Genomic DNA, 25519 nt, shown 5'->3' with positions numbered 1-25519 from the left:
GTTTTTAATTATGCAAAACTTATTTTTAACTATTATCATTGGGTTTTAAGTCGTCCTGCGTGACGTAACATTGTTTGCTATGGTTTTACGCTTCCGCATTAAATTACTCGTAAACGTTTTTCATGGTTTTGAAACTTTGTTTTATGGTTTGATTATAACTAATGATTCCGATCCTGTTAGTTCACACCCTCTGACGGTAAAACTCCGTTAGTGGATTTTGAGGGTGTGACACCGCAGAAGTAGCAGCAGTGGACTTTGAGCCTTGGAAGACAAGAGTTTTTATCTTGCTCCCAGCAACACTGGTCCTTTGTACTCCCACGAGGTGGAAGAGACAATGGCAATGAGGTTTTTTTTATGAGAGAGATAAGTTGATGAAGGCATGGTGGTTGAAGCAGAGGTTTGTTGAGAGGCCATTGGTAATAGTATAGGTAGAAAAGATTGACAACTGATGAGAAATCTTCTAGATTAAAGCACCAATTGCCCCACGGTGGTGGGCGCCAAATTGTTTTGGTCAAAAATCGGTTTATGGATAATGTAACCAAATTTGTTTAGTGAGGTATAGTGCTTGTATAACAATGATGTAAATGTAAACAAAATAAGGATGAACACGCATATTTGTTACGAGGAAAAGCCCTTGGTTGTGATAGGGTCGCCGGCACAAAAACCCCGGGTGATGACAAATCATCTATCACCACTATATTAGTCAAAAAAGTAAGGTTACAATGGTGGAGCTAAAGATCGGTAAATACAATAATTGCTAAGAGTGTATCTAGAATAATCTCTACGAACTAGAGCGTGCAAGTTGTGTGTTTAACCTAAACCAATATAGGTCAATATATAAAAAAAAATGAAATGTCCTAAAAATCCGCCACTTTTCCACTAGAACGTTGCATCCACTTTGACCACGTGCTAGATACTTAGGACTGCGAATTACTGGGCTGACTTAGTCTCTTAGCCGTTATATACCTGTTAAGTACAATACCATTCAAAGAATACAATCATTAGTAAATAATTTACACTGAGGATCCTTAATCCTAGCCACATATCTTAAGGATAAATGATTCATAAGCCATGTAAGGATAACATATCCTCAGCACAAAAATCTATGCCCTGATAGAAATCATATTAGAGTTTTTTTATTTTTTTTTATTTACAATCTTCAACAATATACGTAGTATAATATGTTAATGATAAAATTTAAAATTATATTATTTTCAGTATTAAAAAAAACGTTTGTTGTTGATTTATCACCAAGTATGTTGTGGAATATATTCTAACAATGTATAGAGGTATAATATGTAAATATTTATTTTTATAAAAGTATATAGATATAATATAAATAGAGGTTAAAAAAGTGAATAATTTAATCATGTTATATATATGATATAAATGTAGTGTAAAAGAAAAGTGAATAATTATTAATTTATGTCATATACTAGTTTTGGTGGGAAAAAAATTGTATGGATTAACCACAACCCGACACGTATCTACAATTATTTTACTTTATTAGAATAGGTAGATATATAACAAAATTTGAAAATTACAATGATGTCGAAACGCCATGTGTGGTCGTCTACCTTGCACTTGGCCTGGGCCAGCCATGCATGGTGTCACAATTATCTTCTCTAAATATGATATAAATTCCAATATGAACCCATAGTCACGTACCCGTCACCAAAAAATGACATGACTTATTACCAAGGCTATTGTGACCGTGACCTTCACATACCAATGATACGAATCAAGCAACGTAATTTCATTTAGCATTGACACGTTCTTAGCAAAATTACACATGCCAGATTATCTTTTCACATAAAAGCACACTTCTAACTGCTCGAGTATTCTAATAATTTCACACACTTAACCGGGCATTTTAACAACTCTCGCACTAAGGTCGAAAACACACATCACACAATTAATTCCATATATACAACTGCGTATCGTAAAAATATAAAATCAAAACTAGGCATATCGAATAAGTGACAAACTTTTTAGGAACCACTTGGCTCTAACTAAGCCTAACACTTATATTCATGGAAAATGACCCCGAACACCACCACAAACTGACATGACATGTATCACACATAGACTACGCAGGAGACTAAATAGAATGATAAGGCCAAGATAGTGCCTACATGCTGGAAGGTAAGCCCGATTCATTGCCTACACATTGAAATATAGGTTCCTTTGAAGCTAATCTACGTAGGCACCATAGTTTCTTACACGCTGTAGAATTAGCACTTTAAAGCAGACCAAATAGCTAGAATTTTGAAGTTTTTTCATGTCCACATGCATGTTTTAAAGATTTCCCCTTTATTTATCTAAAACTGCTATTGATAAGAAATTATAGGCGCAAATGATACTACATAGGACCACCATCCAGGATTCAAGCAAACCCCACAAAAAATAGACGTTTTATTTCTTGCTCGATCAATCCAAATTCTACTTTTATTTCCTATATTCAAAACTGAATGAAAATATTTATAAGTTAATATTGCAAAAGACTTACTGATTTTAAGTCTATGGAGGAAAGAAGAGTGATCAAGACGAAGTTCATCATTCCCTTTCTTGTTGTAATATTTGCATCAATATGTTGTTCCATTGCTGTAGACACCATATCTGCAAACCAAATCGTTAAACATAATGAAACCATCGTTTCGCCGCGAGAAACCTTTGAGCTTGGTTTCTTTCGCCCCGTTAACTCCACAAACCATTATGTCGGAATTTGGTACAAGACAATTCCCAAACAAACTGTTGTATGGGTAGCCAACCGTAACAAACCACTTACCGATAACTCCAGCGAGCTAACTCTCACCCTTCAGGGAGTTTTAATTCTCCGCAACCCCACCACCGGTGTTGTCATATGGTCAACAGGAAACTCATCATCAGCAGTGTCGGTTAAAAATCCGATTGGTCGGCTTTTAGATACAGGCAACTTTATAATTCAAGAGGAAGGTGGGGACATCAATCAAGAAGATCCGATATGGCAAAGTTTCGACTTTATTACAGACACTTTACTTGCTGGAATGAAGCAGGGCCGGAATTTTGTTACCGGGATTGAAAGAAACATGACGTCATGGAAATCTAATGATGACCCTGCTTTGGGTGATTTTTCGTATTGGATTGATACCAGGGGTTACCCTCAGCGTAACCTATGCGAAAGAGGCGGGAAAATAAAGTTCAGGGGAGGTCCATGGAATGGACTCAGGTTTACAGGAATTCCTTATATGAAACCCAACGAGTTTTACACCTTCACATTTGTTCTTAATTCTAATGAAGTTTACTACCAATATGAACTTAAAGATAATTCAGTTTTCATGAGGCTGGTATTAAATACCAGTGGTCATCCAGAGCGCTTGTTATGGAGTCATAGCAAACAAGAATGGGCCCTTTTTAACTCCCCAATAAAAGATAACTGTGATGAGTACGCGGTGTGTGGGCCATACGGGAGCTGCAACATCGAAGACTCCCCAAATTGTCAATGTTTGAAGGGGTTTGAACCCAAATCTCCTGATCAGTGGAGGGATACAAATTGGTCGAGTGGGTGTCGACATACAATCACTTTGGATTGTAACTCTACAGAAGGGTTCAAAATGTACTCTAATTTGAAGTTACCAGACACTACGGAATCATGGTATGACCTGACCATGACCCTTGTAGAATGTGAGAAGAAGTGTAAAAGTAATTGTTCGTGTACTGCGTACACATATACGAATAGATCAGGGAGTGGGAGTGGTTGCGTGCTATGGTTTGGTGGCCTAATCGATATTAGAACATTTGCTGAAGATGGGGACTCGCTTTATATAAGATTGTCAGCTTCTGAATTAGGTAATTAAAAAAAATATTTTTATTTTAATTATATATCACATAATTATTTGCCTAAATGTCAATCTAACTAGGACATTATGTTTTGTCACAGAGTCAGAAGAAAACAGTAGCAGAAGCTCAAGTGCAGCGAGAAAAGTACAAGTTATTATCCCCGTAGCATTTGTAGTTCTGGTCATACTAGCTTCAATATGCTTATTTTACAGTTTCAAAAGGAAGAAGAAACAGCAGCAAGGTATTATATGTACCTGCAGTGTTAATAGTTCCTTTAACAGAAGCTTTGGTTGTCTTTTGAAAGTTGTGATATTCACAGAGACAATCGGAAACATTTCAAGGCATGGTGGGGAAAATAGGAGTGGTGATGAAGATCTAGAGCTACCATTGTTTGGGTTGTCTACAATACATGCAGCTACCAACAACTTTTCGTTGAACAACAAACTTGGGGAGGGTGGTTTTGGACCCGTTTACAAGGTATTGTTTCATGATTCCATGTTCTTCCATGTAATCATAAGTTGATTCGTTTAAGTTACAATTATATGTTGCTGAATCAGAAAGAGAACAAGTCGCAGATGATCTAAGACAGCCATTACACTGTGATCGCGGAATAGATTGATCACATAAATACATGTTGGTAATTTCTATCTTAATAGGTCCATCACGTGTAGGTTACCGGGTTGGACCTATTGGGCATATGGAATTCGTTAATATTGTAATGGGTTTATGAGGTTGCAATTTGGGCTTTATATTTGGTAATTATTTGTTGGCCAAGTTTAGGTCACCCTATAAATGCATGGCATGGTTGTTGTATTATGAGAGAGATTATTGTAATTGAGTTTTGAGCTAGTTTCTTGATTATAATAATAAGAGAGGTTTACCCTAAATATCGTGTGCTCGTTTGTGTTTCCGTTATCAATTCGTTCTTGTCATGTTTCTTATTTGGTTAGAGGCGTACCCTATTTTTGTTCTTGCCTGGTAATTTGAGATCAAAAGTGGGTACTGATCTACTCAACAATAACATTAATAATGATGATGAAAGGAAATAAGACATAAATATGTAGTCAGAAGTTGTGTTTCAGGGAATACTTGAAGATGGACATGAAATAGCAGTGAAGCGATTATCAAAAACTTCCACTCAAGGACTACATGAGTTCATGAACGAAGTCATCTCCATATCTAAACTACAACATCGGAATTTGGTCAAGCTAATGGGTTGCTGCATCGAGGGAGCTGAAACGATGCTGATTTATGAATATATGCCAAACAATGGCCTTGATTCATTCATATTTGGTAAATGGAACAATAAGAAAAAGAATGTAAATTATCAAATCACAAACACCTAAACTAAGATTCTAAATACTCGCAGATAAAACTCAAAGTGAACTGCTTGATTGGACTGCACGTTACAGAATTATTGATGGAATTGCTCGTGGGCTTCTTTATCTTCACCAGGATTCTAGGCTCAGAATCATACATAGAGATCTCAAGCTAAGCAACATTTTGCTTGACATGGATATGAACCCGAAGATATCAGATTTTGGCATGGCTAGAACATTTGGAGGAAATCAGATAGAGGCAAACACAAACCGAGTGGTTGGTACATAGTTCGTATCATCTACCCTAACCTTATTTAAATCGATTTAGTAAATTACTTACGAGAACACTGAGTTACTCTATTATACATGATATCTTTAATTTCCACTCAGCTCATTAGTCTAAACAAACCTAATTTTCTTAAAATTGCTTCAGACAAATTTTTTTATACTAAATCAGGTTCTTCAAAATACCAGACCGTACATGCTCTTGAAGTGCAACGTTATTAATTAATTTAATTTAATTTAGTATATAACTTACATTAGACTTGATTCCACACAGTGGCTACATGGCGCCAGAGTATGCAGGAGATGGCAACTTTTCAATAAAGTCCGATGTATATAGCTTTGGCGTATTGGTGCTGGAAATCGTGTGTGGGAGGAGAAATAGAGGGTTTGCTCAAAATGAAAATTTCAACAATCTTATTGGTCATGTAAGTTTTGGCTTTCTAATTTTGAAATGGAAACTTGTATAATATGTTAAAATCTAAAAAGCTTTTTTTTTTTTTTTTTGAAGATAACCATATAAATATATATATAAACGAAGACATAAAAATCCTACGTGTCGCGATGTGGTCGCTCCCCTTTTTTTGGAGTCACCAAATTTGCTTGATTTTTAAATGGAGGCTTCTCATGCATTTGACCCGAATTCATGGGTACCAGATATTCCTTAAACGGGTTATAACATCTCATTAAATTAAAATTTATTCTTACCAAATTATTTATGTAAAAATTCTATAAAATAGGATATAATAAAAAATAATATCTTATTTATTTTAAAAAAAGATATATATATATATATATATATATATATATATACATATATATTATTTAAATTAAAAAACTAATTTGATAGTAAAAAAAATAAACGGGTCTTGGGTCTCATCAAAGCCATATAACTTTTAAACCGAGTTATAACATCTTATTTATTTGTGAAACAATTTATCATCAAATCATAAGTATATATGTAGTTTCATACAATAAAAAAAATATAAATTAAAAAAAAAATAAATATTAGAACAAACAATATAAAACAACCCCCGTAATACGGGGGATAAAAACTAGTGTGTGTGTATATATATATATAAAGGGAGACAAAAATGAGAAGTGTGAGAAGGATTTGTGACCACACAAAAAACCCCTTAAAAATAAATTCAAAAAAATAATTAAAAAATCATAACTGAAAATATAAATAAAAAAAGAAAAAAAAATAAAAAACTAAAATGTTTCCGCCATCATTCCCGTTAAAAAAATACAAAAAATAAAAAAATTGACAAAAGGACACAATGTCGAGATCAAAGACACAAAAACGAAAATGAACAAAAGACACAATTATAACTAAAAAAAGACACAATAGATCGTAAAATATAACACAATGCCGAACAAAATATAATATAATGTTGAGTAATATAACACAATATAAAGGAAAAAATATACAATGCTAAGGAAAAAAGACACAATCAATGATGAAAATAAACGCAAAGCACAATGATATAAAAAAAGACAACAACTTTTTTCACTTACCATTGTTTTTTTTAGTACGAGAAAGATAGTTGAAACATTTTTGTCTTTTTACGTTTTTCATTTTTTATTATATTTTGAGTTATGATTTTTTTATTTATTATGTTTAACTTTCTTTAAGAGGTTTTTTTTGTTTGACTATAAATACTTCTCATCTTCTCATTTTTTTCATTTGTAGAATAACTTGACCTTATATATATAATACGGTTATTGTTTTTATATTATTATTTTCTAATATTTATATATTTTTTGAGTTTTAATTTTATTTATTGTATGGAAGTTAATAATATATTTAGGGTTTGATGATAAAATATTTCACAAATATATGAGATATTATAACCCGATTTAAAAGTTATTTGGTTTGGTGAGACCTAAGATCCACTTATTTTTTTACCATAAAATTGTTTCGTAATTATAAATAATACCTTTTTTTAAAATAAAAAATCACATGTTAATTTTTAATATATACCTACTCTATAGGAATTTCACAACAAATATACGATGAGACTAATTTTTAATTTAATAAGATGTTATTACCCGTTCAAGGGCTATCTGTGTTTGGAGACACTCATACCTGGAGATTTGGGTCAAATGCATGAGAAACCTATAGTGGTTTGAGAATGTATGGAGCAACCGGAGAGCTTTTAAAGGTTTCGTTTATATATATATTATATGTATATTTATCTTAATTATATATAAACAAAACCTTTAAAAGCTCACTATTTGCTCCATACTTTTTCTTAAGTTAACATATTGCTTTATTTGTAAATGAAGGCTTCTGATGCATTAGACACGAATTCACATGTATGAGTCCCATTAAACCAGATAACCCTTAAACGGGTTATAACATCCTATAAAATTAAAAGTTAATCTCACCAATTATTTGATACGAAAATTTCTACTCCCTCCGTCCCATTATAAGTATCATAGTTTGACTTTTCAAGTCTTTCTTTTGCAACCTTGACCGTATATATTTTTTTTCGTGTCATATAATACTTGATGAGAATTATATCAATGTAAAATACATTTAAAACCCAATCCATTCATATATTTTACATTAAGTATTATATAACACAAACAAAAATATTGCCGATCAAAGTTAAACAAGAAAGACTTGAAAAATCAAACTAGGACACTTATAATGGGACGGAGGGAGTATAAAATTGGGATATACTAAAAATTAATATCCTATTTAAAAAAATAATTTATTTATAATTAAGAAACAATTTTATAGTAAAAAATAAACAGATCATGGTTCTCACCAAACCGAGATAACTTTTAAAATGGGTTATAACAACTTATTTATTTGTGAAACCCTCTCATTATCAAATCCTAGTTACATTATTAACTTGATTATAATAAATAAAATTAAAATCCAAAAAATAAATAAATATTAGAAATAAATAATGTAAAACAACCGCGTAATACGGGGAATAAAAACAAGTATATTTATATATAAATAACTACTAGTATGATTAGTAGGTATGTGATTTGGGTGTTTTAAAAAGTTACCTAACGTAAAATGAGAACATGTTGGTGATGCAATTTGTCTTTGTGAAACTTTGAAACTTATGAGTTGTGTTCATTGTTTTTACAGGCATGGAGCCTTCATAATGAAGGCAGATCGTTGGAGTTGGCTGACAAGTGCTTAGGTGAATCAATTAACGTGTCTCAGGTTTTACGGTCAATCCATGTTAGTTTATTGTGTGTTCAACGTCACCCAGAAGATAGGCCAACTATGACTAATGTGATCCTCATGCTGGGGAGTGAGGGTCCATTACCTTCACCCAATGAACCAGGATTTTATGTTGGGAACACTAAACACGATACTACTCCAGTTTCAAGCTCATGTGGAATAAGTAACAATGAACTAAGCATTTCTGTGTTGAGTGGTAGATAAAATGAAAGTTTCATGCACAGAAGAAAAACCTTCCCGCTGTAAGCTTATTAAGCATATCATATCATAGTATGAAAAATGTGAACTTTGGTTTATCTTTCTACTTGGATGGACAAACATATATAATTTTATTGCTATTAACTATTTTTTATAGTGATTTTACAGAACATCAGCCTAACTCATAGCTTGTATTCTATATCTAATTAATAACTTCTAGTTGTGAGGAAAGCGCATTAAACCCGTTATACAATAAAAGGGATCATAAATCTACTTGTTTACAAGGACATCTTCTGACTACAATGAAATAACTAAGGCAGAGAACTTTGTATTCTATTAATTCGACTCCCGCAAGTTTCATTGGTGGCACATTGGTCCTCTCGAGGCATGTGCTCAAGGTCGTCGATCATGCGTGCTAAAGTATTTAGTTTCTATATTTGGTCTCTTCGTAATCTTCATCCCATTGACATTGGATTATGAAAGGTATAATCGTATTCGATATATTATGTTTAAATACAATAACAAAGAAGATAAATATAGCAAGTCTATCAATGCTAATAAAGAATGAAATCAGTATAAAATAAAGAAGGATATGGGGAATCCTCTCAAATCCATAACACCCCCCCCCCCCCCCCTTTTCAAGCGAACCGGTGGAGAAGACACATGAAGCTTGCCCGGAGTCTTCAAATAAATTGATCGAGGAGTCTTGAAATAAAGGGCTCGGTAACGGTTTAGTAAAAAAGATATGCCGAGCTTGGTAGGAACAAACCGTGTAAGAAGTTTCCCCGATAAGACAAGTTTTCCCCGACAGTCAGTGTCTTACTGGTTCGCTCGTTTATGAGAAACAATATTTTGCAGAAAAATAATAACTAAGGTGTTGAAAACCAAAATAAATAAAACAATACATAAATATTTGCCTTTACCTTATTTCCTTACTTAGAGATTGCATAAGTCAAAATCAAGGGATCCATAATCTTTTTTATTGTATTTCCATGATTAAACCAATAGGCTGCCTATTTATTATATATCTTTCTTCTTTTGTAATACATATCAACAAGAACAGAATACACAGTTTTAATTACAATTCAATATTATTTGATTCCTAGTAAAAACATGGTATCAAAGCAGTGTTTATGATCCTTAGATTAAACTTGCTCAACGCTCGTCAATCGTTATCCCCAATTCAACCACCAATTTCAGCCGCTAGCAAACATAAATCAACATCAATTAGTATCTCAAACCTTAGTTCTTCAATAGAGACCACCATTTGTCAAATCAAATCACAACAACAACAATTTCTTCAACCGAATCAAAAAGTTGGGCCGATTGGTACTGCCGGATATGTAGACGCAGGCTGTGGTGGTGTAGCATCCGCTGAAGATGGTGGATGTAGTGGTGTAGCATCCGCTGGAGATGGTGGATTTGGCGACAGAGGATATAGTGGCTTTGGTGGTGTAGTGATAAAAGATGGAAGCCATGGAACTGCCCAGATTCATTGTAACAGGGTCGATAAATTATTCTCAAACCCACTTATTTGCAACCCTAATTTTGTTAATCCTGTAGTTTTAAATCTTTTAAATAAACCTCCTGAAGAATTCTTAAAGTCTGAAATCCACCCTAAAGATAATAATAATAATAGGAGAAGTTAATATGGCCAAAACATGTGAAAATTTTAATAAATCATGGATTTTTGACTGTGTTGTTATGACACCATGACTTTTAAATTATCTGACATAATTTCAAATACTAAACCTAAAATTAACTATATAATAATCGCTAATGGTGGAATGGTTCCGTAAAGGCAGGAGAAACTATTGAAATATCTCCCACCTTAAAACTTTCAAACTGTCTTTATGTCCCATCTTTGTCACATAAACTTTTATCTATTAGTCATGTGACAAAAGAGTTAAACTGCTATGTTTTAACGCACCCGACCTTTTGTATTTTACAAGATATTAGGACGGGAAAGATTATTGGGCGTGGCACTGAACGCCACGGATTTACTATGTAAAAGAAGTGACTCAAGATGCAGGGAATCGTGAAACTCCCACGATCGGACATCTTCTATGGTAACTTTCTCTGCAAGATTGCAGAGCAACTAGCACTAAATGGGATGGAAGAGACCTCAGCTAACTTCTTCTTGTTCGAAAGAATATTCTTGAGGAACTTTGCATATTTCGGAATTTGAGTGAGTGCCTCAAGGAATGGAATGTTAAGGTGAAGTTGCTTCAAAAGATCAAGAAATTTGGAGTTCTGCTACTCGTTTCTATCCTTGCGGAGTCTCCCAAGGTATGGAACTCTAGGTTTGTAGACTCTCGTTGGTGTGCTGGGTAATTGCTGGTCCTAGGCATCGGCCGTACTTCCTGGGCTGCGCCTCTGATGCACCTTCAAGCCCAAAAGAAAAGACATCTGCCGCTCTACAAGTGCAAGGTATCTTTGGAAAGACAAGAAAGAGGGATACAGAAATAATAAAATTTGGGCTGGATTACAAGTGAAGTAAGAAGCGATACACGCAATCATGGTAAAATACGTTTATACTTGTATGTAACGGTGATCATTATAATGTTAGTGAACGGGGTTATGGATCACTCACAAGGTTATAAGTTCGATGGAGAGGGTTATTTAACGGTGGTTTTGCCGTATGAAAATAAACTACGTAATCACAATAGGATTTTATTTTTATTTTATTTATTTGTTTTTTTTTTTACTTGTTTGATTTTCTTAATCAAGAAAGCAAATGTGGATATGAGAGAGTTAAGTGTTGCTCGCTTTTCTTAGAAAAAACACAGATACAAAAATTTATAATTTATTATGAAAGACATCATGCCAAAGAATACCAAGTTTTTTTTTTGATAATTTGGAAAAACGTACGCAAGGTATGGAAGTAAAAAAGAAAACCAAATTTTAAGTAGAACCATGTGTTTGTCAAATACAACTTTAGCGTGCTACAATTTCTTTGATTACATGATGTTGCATTCTTTCGATACAGGAAGCTTTCAATTTATCTGCCATTCAACATTGAAAGGCTTAGTTCATTGTTAGAACTTGTTCCATATGAGCGTGAAATTTGTGTGGAATTCTGATTAGTTGTTCCAATGTAAAAGCCTGGTTCTTTTGGTAAAGGCAATGCCCTCGCTCTCCAACATTAAGATAGCAGAGGACATAGTTGGCCTATCTTCAGGGTGTCGTTGAACACACAACAAACCAACATGTATTGAACGTAAAACCTGAGACACATTGATAGATTCACCAAGGCATTTGGAAACTAATTGCAAAGATTGGTCTTCATTATGGAGTCTCCAGGCCTGTGAAAGAAAAAAAGAGCACAAATATTATGTTTCTTTGTTTTAAAAGGTAAAATAACATTGAAAACAGTTAACCACTTTGTTCTTATTCTTTGTTTGGGTAAAAATTAGCATGCCACTAACCATATCCTCATTTTGATACTTTAGCTTACCGTATGTTTAAATGTGTTTTAATAAAATCTTAATAAGTTGGCTACCTTTTGTTAGTGAAAACTTACACATCCAAATATCCAATAAGAAAAGCCAAAGCTTTTTACACTTTCATGCAATTTATTGGCAATTTTAGAGTTAACGAAACCGAACTCACATGTCTAATAAGGTTGTTGCAATGCTCTTTGTAGACAAATGTCCTGTTTTTCTCCCCGAACACAACTTCTAGCACTATTACACCGAAGCTATATACGTCTGATTTTATGGAAAATGTACCATGTCCTGCGTACTCCGGTGCCATGTAACCACTGCAAGGAATGTAAGTGCAAGTGATTCACTAAATAAATTAGAATCAGGATAGGCTAGATGAATCTCACTATGTTCCAACCACTCTATTTGTGTTTGCCGCTATCTGATTTCCTACAAAAGTTTTAGCCATGCCAAAATCTGATATCTTCGGGTTCATATCTTTGCTAAGCAAAATATTGCTGACTTTGAGACCTCTATGTATGATTCTGAGCCGAGAATCCTGGTGAAGATAAAGAAGTCCACGAGCAACACCAATAATTATGTGGTAGCGTGCATGCCAATCAAGGAGTTGACTTTGAGTTTTATCTGTAAGATATTTGAATTTTAGTTTATGCCGATTTTATTTCATACTTTTTGATATTTGTTCATAATATTTCATTTACCAAATATGAAGGAATCAAGGCCTTTGTTTGGCATGTATTCATAAATCAATATCTTTTCGGATTCCTTTATGCAGCAACCCAAGAGCTTAACAAGATTGCGATGTTGTAGCTTAGATATCAAGATAACTTCATTCTTGAACTCGTTAAGTCCTTGAGTGGATGATTTTGCAAGCCGCTTTACTGCTATTTCTTGCCCGTCTTCAAGTATACCCTTAAACATCATTTTTTAAGATAAAATACGCCACGAAAAATCTGTCTATGTGTTTTCTAGTCTTACTTGTTTCACTCCATGTTCTTTTAATAGTTCTTTGTCTTATCTTTTTTTACCATGTGCTGAGAAACGTCTTATAGTAACTCATGGACACCATATGTACTAAAAAAAGGCCATGGAGTCATTGAATACCTTGTAAACTGGTCCAAAGCCACCTTCTCCAAGTTTGTTGTTCATTGAAAAGTTGTCTGTAGCGTTAACTAATGTAGGGAACCCAAATAGCGGGAGATCAAGATCTTTGTCATCACCTATATATTCAGGATCATGTTGAAACTCATAACCGGTATCCTTGTTACCCATATTACAACTTCACACAAAAGAACTAGGAATACTAGTACATATATAAGTGACCAAATATAGCTGTACTTTTTATTGGTTGGTTGATTAGGAACATTTTTTTCTTAGCATCAAAATCGTTCATTATAAATTAGTGTCACAAATATGATTAAAAGAATATGATAAGTTTATGCGGTAGTAGATTTAATAGGTTTATGCTATTCAAAATACATTTTGACTATGTTTAACCTCTTGGTTTAGAAGATATTTTTTTATTAAAAAATAGCTTTGAATTACTCATTCATACCTTGTTGTTGTTTCTGCTGCTGCTGCTTCTTCTTATAACGATATAATAAGCATATTGAAACTGTTATGAGCAAAAACACAAACGTTACGGGGACAATAACTCGTACTCTGCTCCATGCACTTGATCTTTTACTATTTTTTATCGAGTCTGTGTTAAAATGATATGTTCATTTGAAATTTATACAAATAATTAGGAGTTATAATGATTATAAAACTGTTGTTTTCACTTACCTAACTCAGAATTTGACAGTCGTATGTAAAGAGTCACCTCGTTTTCAGCAAACGTTCTGATATCTATTAGATCACCGAACCATAGCAAGCAACCACTCCCACTCCCTGAGATATTTGAGTTAGAGTAAGCGGTACACGAACAATTGCTTTTACACATCTTCTCACATTCTGCAAGGGTCATGGTCTTGTTATACCATGATCTCCGAGTGTCGGGTAACTTCAAATTATAATATTTGTTAAACCCTTCCCCAGGGTCACAATTTAATTGGACGGTATGCCGACACCCTTGAGACCAGTCTGCAACCATCCATTGATCAGGAGATGTAGGTTCAAACCCCTTTAAACATTCACAACCTGGTGACATGTTAATGTTGCAACTCGCAAATGCCCCACACACTGCATATTCATCACAGCGGTCTATTTCTGGGACCGCATAAAGGTTCCATTCTTGTTTGCTATCGATCCATAACAAACGCTCTACACGACCAGTTGGTTGTAACACCAGCCTCGTAAAAACAGAACTATTTAAAAGATTATACTGGAAGTAAATTTCCTTCTGATTAAGAACAAATGTAAAGTTGTAAATCGGATTCGGTCTCAAATTAGTAGCTCCGCTAAATCTGAGTCCATTCCATGGAGCCCGAAACTTTATTCTGGGGCCGTCCATTAGGATCGACTGAGGGTAACCGCGGATATTTATACCTATAGAAAACTCACCGGAAGAAGGATCACCTTCGGATTTCCATGATGTGTATCGTCTTTCAATCCCCTTAATCAAATCCCAGCCCTCCTTCATTCCAGGAAGTAAAGTATCAGTCAGAAAGTCGAAACTTTGCCATATGGGATCTTCTTGATTGATGTCCTTACCTTCCTCTTGAATTATAAAGTTGCCTGTATCTAGAAGCTGACCAATTGGATTCCTCACTAACGTGTTTGACGCGTTAGGTGACGACCATAGGACGTTGCCCATGGTAGCATTCCGGATAACTAGAACTCCCTGTAGGGTGAGAGTCAGCTCTACAGAGGTATCAGTGAGTGGTGTGTTCCGGTTGGTTATCCATACAACCGTTCCGGTCGATATTTTCTTGTACCAAATCCCAACATAATGCTTTGTGGAGTTATTCGGGCTAAAGAAACCAAGCTCGAAGGTTTGTTGTGGCGAAATGATGGTTTCGTTGTATCGAACTATTTGGTTTGCTGATATGGTGTCTGCAGCATAGGCACAGGTTATTGATGCGTAGAGCACAGAAAGGAAGGCAAAGATCATCTTGGTGTTGGTCAAGTAATTAAACACAAAACTCCCGTTTGAAATTGAATGTCTATTTTTGAAGGTTTTAATATTTGGGCCCGGTATAGTATCCTTACGAAATTATTTTCTTGTTTTTCAAATGTAATTTTATTTTTCCTGCCTTTCATTGCACCATTGAAATTTTTAGTCAAAATAAACCCATATTGTTCAAGTCTTCGTTTCTCCATTGACACATCAAGAAATGATTAACAAGAAATGATTAACAAATCTAAATTTTAGATGGGTGAAAAAATGAGAAATTTTCTACAATAGTCATATTTTACCAAAATTTTTAAAAATTGCCTACAGTTACACAAAAATTATAAAATGGCCATTTTTTCCTGTCAGATCTGACTGAATTTTAACGTCGTCCGACAAAATTTTTGGACCTTAAAAATCGTGTTACGTGTCAACGTATTATTGGAATCTGCAGAATTTCTTAAAATTCCTTCGGATCCGGGAATTTTAGTGGGTCCGAAGAAATTATTCATCCTCTACCTCACAAACCCTAAACCTCTATAACCAACCTCCATCTCCATTTTTCTTATTTCTCCACAATATCAAGCAAACTAATATTGCAAATCGCTTAGTTTTCGAGAAAAACACAACCATAGTGTTTAATTTCACTCTAGAACTCAAACTTCAAAACCCCCGAATTGAAAAATATATGGTTCGTCGGACAGTTGGATCTGACGAAAGCATGAACTGCACTGTCAGATTCGACTGTTTATTAATACGTGGGTTTGTTTCATTAATCCGTCGGACCAAATGGAAAACCGTCTGATCCGACAGAATAATATGTTTCGTGGCGCGTTTGGATAGGCTCATTATTTCATCGGATCAGAAACGGTTTCCGTCAAATTTGACAGATTAGTTTGATTATTTTTTAAATTTGTTTTCGACTCGGGCTAAAACTGAAAAAGTTGATAAAAAATGATTAGTTTTGGATTTTTTCCGTCAAAAAATAATTAACAAAACATATGTGGAGCGAATGGCACGTAAATATTTTCTTCTTTTGAAAGGGGATATTATTTATTTTATATTTTTTCACCTCTCATTGTCATTAGCTATAGATACTCTTGGACCAAATAAATATTATTCCCTTTCTTTCAACAAACTTAGTGGACTAGATCGTTATTATTGTATTTTGATCAATAAGTTTAATAGTCACATATCTAACGTATTTTATTTCTTATTTCTGATTGTAACCGTTTACAATGTTTTATCATGTATGAAGATTGATACACGTATATTGGGCACTTATATTTAAAAGAGGATATTTATAATTCAATATTTTGTTAAAACTTTTCTTCCTTTTTCTCTAACTTTAATCACGTAACTTTTCTTCATTTTCTTCGAAACTTGGTTTCTCGTACCTTTCCTTTCCCCACCCTTTCATCTTGCTATTAGCACGCATACATACATATAAATATATATATATATATATATATATATATATAAATATATATATATATAGGATTGATTTCTTTTAAGAACCGGTTTGAGTTTTAAGAACTCCAAAAAACTCAACGTAACAAGTTTTTTTTGAATTTTTTTTACACATGTGTAACACGTAAGTGTAAGTAATGTACAATAAATTACAGTATTTTTTTACACACCGAATCGACTTATTACACATGTGTAACTAATATTTAAACTTGTGTAATCATCAAAAATACTTATTCTTTCTCCTGATTCATTTTTAATTAAATTTAATCTCAGCCACATATTTCATATCATTTTATTACATGTGTGGTCCAAAATTGAGTTCACAAAGTTTTTACAACTAATCAAGTTCTCAAAATATCCCTCCTCTCTATATATATATATATATATATATATATATATATATATATATATATATATATATATATATATATATATATATATATATATATGGGTGGGATCTAGAGAGAACTACTTTTAAAGAGAGACCTAGTAAAGAATTATTTTTAACTATTTTTAAAAAAATATTTTGTGATTTTTTTTCTTTCCACCTTCTAATAAGATGATATTGATACTAAAAAAAACTTGTCGGTGTAGTGCATATGTGCACTAATGTCTATTGCATATATACAATAGTGTTTTATTGCATATAATACAACACAATTGCACTATACAATACACACTATTGAATATATGCAAATACAACACTAATAATTGTATGCAATACACACTATCGCATATATGTAATACAACACTAATGCATATATGCACTATATCTATTTTTTTATTTTTGTATATAATATAACATTATTGCACATATACAAACAAACAATTGCATATATATGCTAATCAAAACTATGGCACATATAAAAATATACACTAGTGCACATATGCATTAAGAAAAAGTCGTCATATTGCATATATGCATTACAACGAGTTTTTTTTTAATTTTTTTTTATTTTTATATTTTTTTTGGTGAAGAATAACAACGTATAACAAGGATGAAAGAAAAAAATTAAAACTGTATTTTTTAATTAAATTAAAAATATTTTATTATTAGTTCTCTAGTTCTCTCTCTAATGAGTAGTTTTGTTGACTATTACTTATCAGATCTTGCTCTACAATATGGTTTGCTTTAGTAGTCCATATAATCCCGTACCATGACGTATCTGGAATAGTAGTAATTAGTGAAACAAAAAGACTTGTATAGACCACGGAAGTTACTCCATCTCCCACGGTCCAAAGATGGAAATCTTTGGAATATTCTGAATCATTTATGAACATCACAGCAAAAATGATTAAAACATTTATGGCTCCTACGTAAATAAGGAGATGCGCAGTCCCTATATATATATATATATATATATATATATATATATATATATATATATATATATATATAGTTTCACGATCAAATAGAAATCATTATTAAAATAAAAACAATGAGAACCAATTTGTTGTTATTATTATGTTTTTTTTATAAATGTTTGTTGTTAATTTTTCTTTTATCATATATATTGATTTCCGATTATGAAACGTTAAATATTTGTTGATTTACATTTTTTTGTTATTATTAGGTTTTCTTCTTATGTTGTTATAAGTATTTATTATTCAAACGTACTCCCCTTGTGTACTTGGCATACCCCATCCTCTAAACTTTCATTTTCTTCAACAATTTTATTTAACATATTACTACCCTCTAATATTTTAAGTCATTTCAAGTCACCCATTTGAAATATCAAATCAAATACTATAAAGTTTATTTTCTATTGTTTTTTTATTTTCTATCATTGTGTTTATTGTTCTTTATAATAATATTTATTATCATTATAAAATGTATTTAAAGAATAATGATATAACGCTTTTATAAATGTAATATCTCGGAAAATCCCAAATTTATTTTTGGTTAAAAATGTCAATTTAAGAAGTTGAGTACTAGTTAATCATTTAGTAAAGAAATATGGGAGCGACACGTTCCCTAAGACATATTACCATAAAACGACACATGTCGCGTGGTGGCAACACGGAAGAACACATGCCAACATCTAAAGCCATGTATCCTCTTGAAATGACATGTAGCTAGTGACTAATCAAGTTAGCATGCCACATGTCAACATCAAATAGCACGACTCATCACAAGAGTTACACGTGGCGAATGGTGGTGATTGATGGTCCGACCGGGGGTGACTATAAATAGTGAGCATGGTTCTTCATTTTTGTCATCTCGAACAACAAATCACTTCTTACTCTAAAACATCCCCTCTCTCTCTCTCTCTCCCTCTCTCTACCTCGGCTTTTGCGCCCTTGACCCGATAATATTTTCTCTCTCTACCTCGAATTTCGTGCCCTGAACCGACGATTCCTCGAAGTTTGTGTCAACCGACATTTCGCCTCGAAGTGCGTGCATGACTTGGCGACCACCGTACGTCGCCTCGATTTGCGTGCAAGAAAGTGTTGATCAAGATTTTTTGATAAGCGTGCAAACGTGAAAGTGTTGCCTGAGAGTCTACGAAATTATAAGCCAAAAAAAGTAAGGGTTCTGCCCGAGTAAAATATTATTATTATAATATTAAAATAGGCTTAGACCCTAGTCGAGGGTATACTCTATACCTAGAGAATAAACAAAGAAAAATATAAATAAAATATATTGTTTTAAAAATAATTCTTTGTTAGTAATAAAAATATTATTTAAGATTCTTGAATAATAAGTAAAGAAATAATGTACACGTTTCTTCGAGAAGAAGAAACGTAGTGTTTAGAAAATATGAATTATCAAACTAAAGGTTCGAACATAGTAAACAAAGAAAAGCGATTTTGAACTAAAGGTTCTAAAAGAAAATACAATCGAGGTAAAGATTATACAAAATGGACTAAAGGTCTACAGCTATATTATTGATCTAGTAATAACAAATGGTTATACTCGTACTATAGGTCCGAGATAGCAAGAAAGATAACTCGATCAGTGAAGTGAAGTTGATCATTTTAAAAGGTGAATACGCCCTAAACTTTTATAACTAGTTTAATCGAGTCGATTAAATTGATCAAATGAGATCACGTATCTCTAAAATGTTATGGACAAAAGTAATCGCTTGCCCTCAGGCTGTCGTGCGCGTGTTTCTAGATCCTTTCATATGTGGTAGACGGTGGGCACCCCGCGCCACACTTGATTATATGTCTCCGCCATGACGGGCTGGACCTAAGTTATGTCCGAGATAGGGTAATCATGTGTATACTGATGGTAGCTAAGTAACCTCGAACGCTGGGGTGTTTGCTGAGCGGTTTCGAGTTGAGCTTAAGTTTGTAATTATGTTTTAAGTTTTTAACTTAATTATCCCCAAGCCACGATGGACCGAGACCTAAGTTATGTCTCGATGGGTGATTAAGTAAATAAAATGTTTTATGCGTCAGATTATTCACAAGCATGTGTTGTTGACGTATTTTTAAACTATTTTACAGGTAATGAAGAATAGATGCTTGGGAGAAACGAAGTGGTCATTAGGCGATCTATTGGCTGAGATAAATTTTGTTAATGTTAAATATAAAATGGTGGGTTTATTTAAACAATGAATCTTTTGTAAACGTTAAACGGGTATTTTATAATCCCATGTTTTGATATTTAAATATTAATATTTTAATCCACGCCAATATTTCCGCAATTAAACCGTAACTCTAATTTATTTATTTACAAAAACGGTACCAACTACGAGTCACACGCCTAGGCCTAAGATGGGGTGTGACAATAAATACCATAAAACGTTTTGTATATATTTATCTTATCATATGCCTCACACCCGAAAAAAGATCATTTAAATATTTTTTGATACGTTTGAAAGCATGAAATTAATGTCACATGAGAAAAAAACCAACTTGCTAATCAGATCGTATATTGTTTAATCTGTTTTATTAATGAAAAAAATGTGTTTCTTTTTTAAAGTAAGCTATCTCTAAAAATTATTTAGAAAGAAAAACGCACCCTAAAAGTATTAAAACACTTGTAGAGAAAAATTATTTTTATCGTTTTTAATTTTAAAAAACGTTTTTTACATAAACAATTTTTTTGTTATTTAAAAAACAAAAAAATTGTTTTATAATATAAAAAAAAGATAATAGAAAAAGAAAAACTCTTTAAATAATAAAAAAAACTTTTTTAATTAATAATGATAATAAAAAAATGATAAAATGATAAAGAATTAATATAAAGGTTTAAATTGTATTAATGTAAAACTTGGGGATGGAATGTGTTAGTAAAAATGAAAGGAGTGGCCGGGGTACGCTTAGCAACACCCTTGTTATTATTTTGTTGGTAATTTTGATTTTTTTGTTGTTATTTTTCTTTGTTATTATCAAACATTGCTTAATGTATTGTAGTTGATATTGTTTTCTACGTTCTCATTTTTAATATATTGGTATTGTTTCCTTGTTTTCATGTTAAAATCATTTTGTGAATGAACCTTCCTCTATATTTCTATATATTTTTAAATTCATTACACTCAAAGTGGGCTTTAGCCACACTTTTACAAAAACAACCATATTACGATACTTTGCCTAAAGATCATTAATAACATTTCAAAATCTTAGACCCTATTTTTTATTTAACTACAACTTTCTCGTTTGTTAGTTAGGCCACCGTACTCTCCAGCCCCGTATATTGTCTTAACCGGTCCCACGTTAGACCCTATTATAGAACCCCGTTTTGTTTATTAGTGTTTTATATTTGTTTAATCTACTCACGATGTATTCTAGTTAGGTTGTCAGTTTGTTTACATGTGTGTTTGAGCCTGAGGCCATGTATGTTGAACCCAATGGGCCGTTAATAATATATGTGAGCATGGCATTGTGTTCCCCTAATTGCTCCAGGTCTACAGTGAGTCCTCTCTCTCTCTCTCTCTCTCTCTCTCTCTCTTATCCCATTAGATCTCGTTTTTATAAAATCGCTACTTTGTTATCAAATTATAGCAAGGGGTTTCGAATATGGATAGAACATCAATTGTGACGTGATTTGGTTCCACATACGACGGAGGAAGGGAAGCACAATCGATGTCGTGGGTCCGATGGCGGAAGGTACCATTCTAGAATAATTACAATATCTATTCTTCGTGCCCTCACTCGATGTTATCTTAACTAGGCTTGTGTTTATTTTGATTTCATGTCCTGCATGTTTGGTGTTTGATAAAATGTTTGGGAGAATATTAATTTCTTATTTGGTTGTATAATCCTAGTTTCATTTGATGTATTTTATGTGGTTTTAGATTCAGGAAAATGTTAAAATTAACAATATTGTATTTGGGATTTTGCACTGTGTAATCAAAATTGCTTAAACCTAAGTGACAAGGTGAAACATGTATTGAGACAAGCTGTGGGTTTTTATAACTATTTACATTGGCATTTTGCGTACAATCCGTGTTATGAAAAATGTTGAAACCAAAGTGAACTTTATTACTTAGTGTTAAAGGTGAATTCCTTCAACAATATATTTTATTAATCAACGTTTGATACTATGGATCTCTTTGTTTTTGTTACAGTTGTAGAGATAATTAACTTTTATAGGTTAGTTAATATAAATGGTTTCATTGAAGCTATCCAGATAATGCCATGGGTGCAGCGGCTGGTGAGTGTGGGCTTCTAAGGACAAGAGTTCATGGTGGTTTTCTAGGTACGATATGCTTTGTCTAAGTTCATTTTCCGTTTGAATCTTAACCTTAGATTGCAAATCGAGTTATTGTTATTCTAAAAAGATGCTCATGACACTGCATTTATTTTTGATGTTTTAGGCCAAATTTGGAGGATTTAATAATCCTAAAATCCTCCAAATTTGGCCTAAAACATCAAAAATAAATGCAGTGTCATGAGCATTTTTTTAGGATTTTAACCTTAATAACATTGATGGTTTTTGTTCATCTTTTTCTACAGTTAGGTTTACTTCATCAATGGTGACTGCAGTTGGGTAAAAACAAGGCAACATAACAATGGATTACACTCGCACAACTGCATCGGTATGATATTTTACTATTTTGTTCAATTTTATTATGATTAATTACTCTTTGATAGTAGTTTAGGTCGATTTTGATTCAATGATTTACTAAGCTTATGATTATTTCTCTCTTATTGTTGTTCGACATCCTTCTTATTGCAGAGTTGTTGACTAACACAATTCACAGCTTGGCACGATTCTGCAAATAGATTGGTGAGTTTAAAATATTACCCCTAATTAGATTGGACTTGCAACTTAGCAATTGCATACCAGAGTCCATATTTAAACACATTAATATCCCATGTTCTCTTTACTTGTTATGTTTAATTTGCTTAATAGTGTTGGTAATTGTGGATTGATTTGTTCAATAGATAATATAGTGCCTTAACTTTATACAACCCAAGTGAACATAAACTGTTTAATTCATTTACATTTGGGAGCCGTTCGTTTATATTAATAACAACAATGAACACTAAATTTTCTTATCGGAAACACTTGCATATATTTTTTAGCTTCATTTTATTAATGCAACATTATGTTTTGTTAGGTGGTTTCTACAAATATGGTTGCAAGAATTAAGCTGTCAGTTTGGGTTGCAAGAATTAAGCTGTCAGTTCGGGTTGCAAGAATGAGGACGTCGGTTCAGATTGCAAGAATGAAGATGTTGGTTTGGGAAGTTATCACATATAGTTTTTATTTTTAAACACATATATTTGTAAACAATGAAACCTTTTTATATATTAGAATACTTTTGTATACTTTTCGTTGTGTTTTCTGGAATTTATTGGGTTTGATATACTTTAATATATATTTAGATTTCTAAAATTTAAAATAAATAAATATATATGCAGGCAAAAAGATGCTCTTGTATGCATGGAAGCAAAAGGTGCGGTCCCCAAACCCACCTCTTTAGATATGTTAACAAATAAGCAAAAGGTGCGGTTGTAGATATCAAAAGGTTCGATGCTATTTGGTGCGGTCATAGGCCCGCATCTTTTAGCGAAAATGACCGCATCTTATAGCCTCTTTTGTACTAAGCTTGAAATAAGGTTGTTTGAAGTATCCGTGTTTGAAATAAGTGTGTTCTTGTGTTCTTGTCTTGTTAAAAAGTGTTTAGATTCAAGAAGATTGTGTGGTTTAAGCTTGAAAATTTGTGTTTCTAGATCTACAAGTGTTCATCAGGTTCCAATCGAGTTTCCATATATAGAAAAAAGTGTACTTGTGGGAAAAGAAGTGCAAAAAGTATTCTCCGTACTTTCTGGAAAAACCATTCGAATCGGCTTCAAACCATTCAAATCGAATCCGCAAACCAATTGAATCAAAATTCAAACCAATTGAATCGAGTTTCTATTCGAGTCGATTTCTTTTTCAATTAGATTCAATTCAATTTACTAATTGATTCAATTGAAATCCTATTTGATTCGAATCCATTTCAATTCGACCCGTTTCTTCTTGAAACTTTTGGCAAAAGTTGTTATTGGACTGTATGACATGATTAACTAATTTGCAAGATGATGACTCATCCTGAGGGTTTAAGAACCTACCTTATCTTCAAAAATGAAGTCGGCACTATCTACAAACCTCCAAAACTACTCAAGTGGGATAATAATTTTGAGGAATTCAAGAGGCGTTTCAAGAACTATATAAGAATAACTGATTATGCTTTTCTCAGATCAACTGAGATTGATCCTCACATTTCCACCACTGATACTGCTAATGGACTAGTTCCCAAACCTGTAACGGCCTATAACGACGATGAAAAAAGATTATGAATGATGATCAAAATGCCTATGGTGTTTTGAGTGTGTGCTTTTCACTAGAAATCTATCAAACTTTGAGAGATCACACCACCTCAAAAGGTCTATGGGATGCACTTGTTAACAAATTTGAAGGAACTGTGAAGTAGAGAAATAGTAAAAATGCTATGTTGAAGGGTGAATTCAATATGTTCAATCACATACAAGGATATTATGTTGGGTCTCTTATCCACATATTTGAAATATTGATTATGATCAGATTGAAATCAATGATAAGTTGTTGAATTCCTTACCCTACTCCTGGTACAGTAGCAACATCCCCATCAAGAGAACTACGAACTTGCGAATAACATCAAGAGAACAAACAGACGAGTAATCGACCCATCAAGCATAACATAAACCCTCAAACACCCATCATGGTTTAATGTGCCATGAAAAAAGAATTAGATTCCCTACAAAATAACAACACGTGGACCCTTGTCTGTAAGGTCCCATTTGTTTATTAGTCTTTTGTATTTATCTTAACTATTCATGAAGTATGCTAGTTAGTGTAACGATTCCGACGAAACCCGGTATACCCTAACCGGTAGATAATAGTTACGTCATATTTAATGTCGGATACATGAATTACCATAGTAATTATACGAGAATACATGGTTCACTATATTGATTGTACGTGAATATATAATTCACCGTATTGAATATGCGATCAATCGATCGATAGTTAATGAAACCCGGACGAATCGAGGGTTCAATTATAGACGATATCTATAATAATTAGTGATTTTACGAAACATTAATGCTTCGGGATAAGTAAAGTACGGCACAGAAAAAGAATTTCGATTTAATGTACGTCGGTACGTTAAACGAAACCTTTAATACCAAACCGAGCAAGAGACGATCGATCAAGCCGAAAAAGATGCGCAATAATTGATGATATGATGTTTTAAGTTGATAAATGTCATGGTTTAAGTTTTTAAAGTTCTTAAATCGGTTT

General features: G+C 33.1%; 1 protein-coding gene and 1 pseudogene across 2 annotated transcripts; one reads left to right on the top strand and one right to left on the bottom strand.

Annotated features, from left to right (window-relative positions):
• Nucleotides 1–2293: 2293 nt before the first annotated feature.
• LOC143529454 (G-type lectin S-receptor-like serine/threonine-protein kinase At4g27290) lies at nucleotides 2294–8975 on the top strand. The gene is made up of 7 exons (XM_077025242.1): nucleotides 2294–3828; nucleotides 3920–4060; nucleotides 4139–4296; nucleotides 4902–5112; nucleotides 5189–5426; nucleotides 5698–5848; nucleotides 8533–8975. The coding sequence occupies exons 1-7, from the start codon at nucleotides 2523–2525 to the stop codon at nucleotides 8833–8835; spliced, it is 2508 nt and encodes an 835-aa protein (XP_076881357.1). The 5' UTR covers nucleotides 2294–2522; the 3' UTR covers nucleotides 8836–8975.
• A 2841-nt stretch (nucleotides 8976–11816) lies between these two features.
• Nucleotides 11817–15417, bottom strand: LOC143529455 (G-type lectin S-receptor-like serine/threonine-protein kinase At4g27290; annotated as a pseudogene). The gene is made up of 7 exons (XR_013134659.1): nucleotides 14061–15417; nucleotides 13831–13977; nucleotides 13380–13495; nucleotides 12977–13187; nucleotides 12662–12899; nucleotides 12442–12592; nucleotides 11817–12134 (listed from the first exon to the last, which is right to left on the bottom strand). The product of XR_013134659.1 is annotated as a G-type lectin S-receptor-like serine/threonine-protein kinase At4g27290 (transcript).
• Between the last annotated feature and the right edge of the window lie 10102 nt (nucleotides 15418–25519).

This window comes from Bidens hawaiensis, unplaced genomic scaffold (genome assembly GCF_021521415.1).
Source record: "Bidens hawaiensis isolate Kalapana, Puna unplaced genomic scaffold, B.hawaiensis_p1.1 tig00008542_1, whole genome shotgun sequence".
Lineage (NCBI taxonomy): Eukaryota > Viridiplantae > Streptophyta > Magnoliopsida > Asterales > Asteraceae > Bidens > Bidens hawaiensis.
This window is presented reverse-complemented; position numbering and strand designations above follow the sequence as displayed.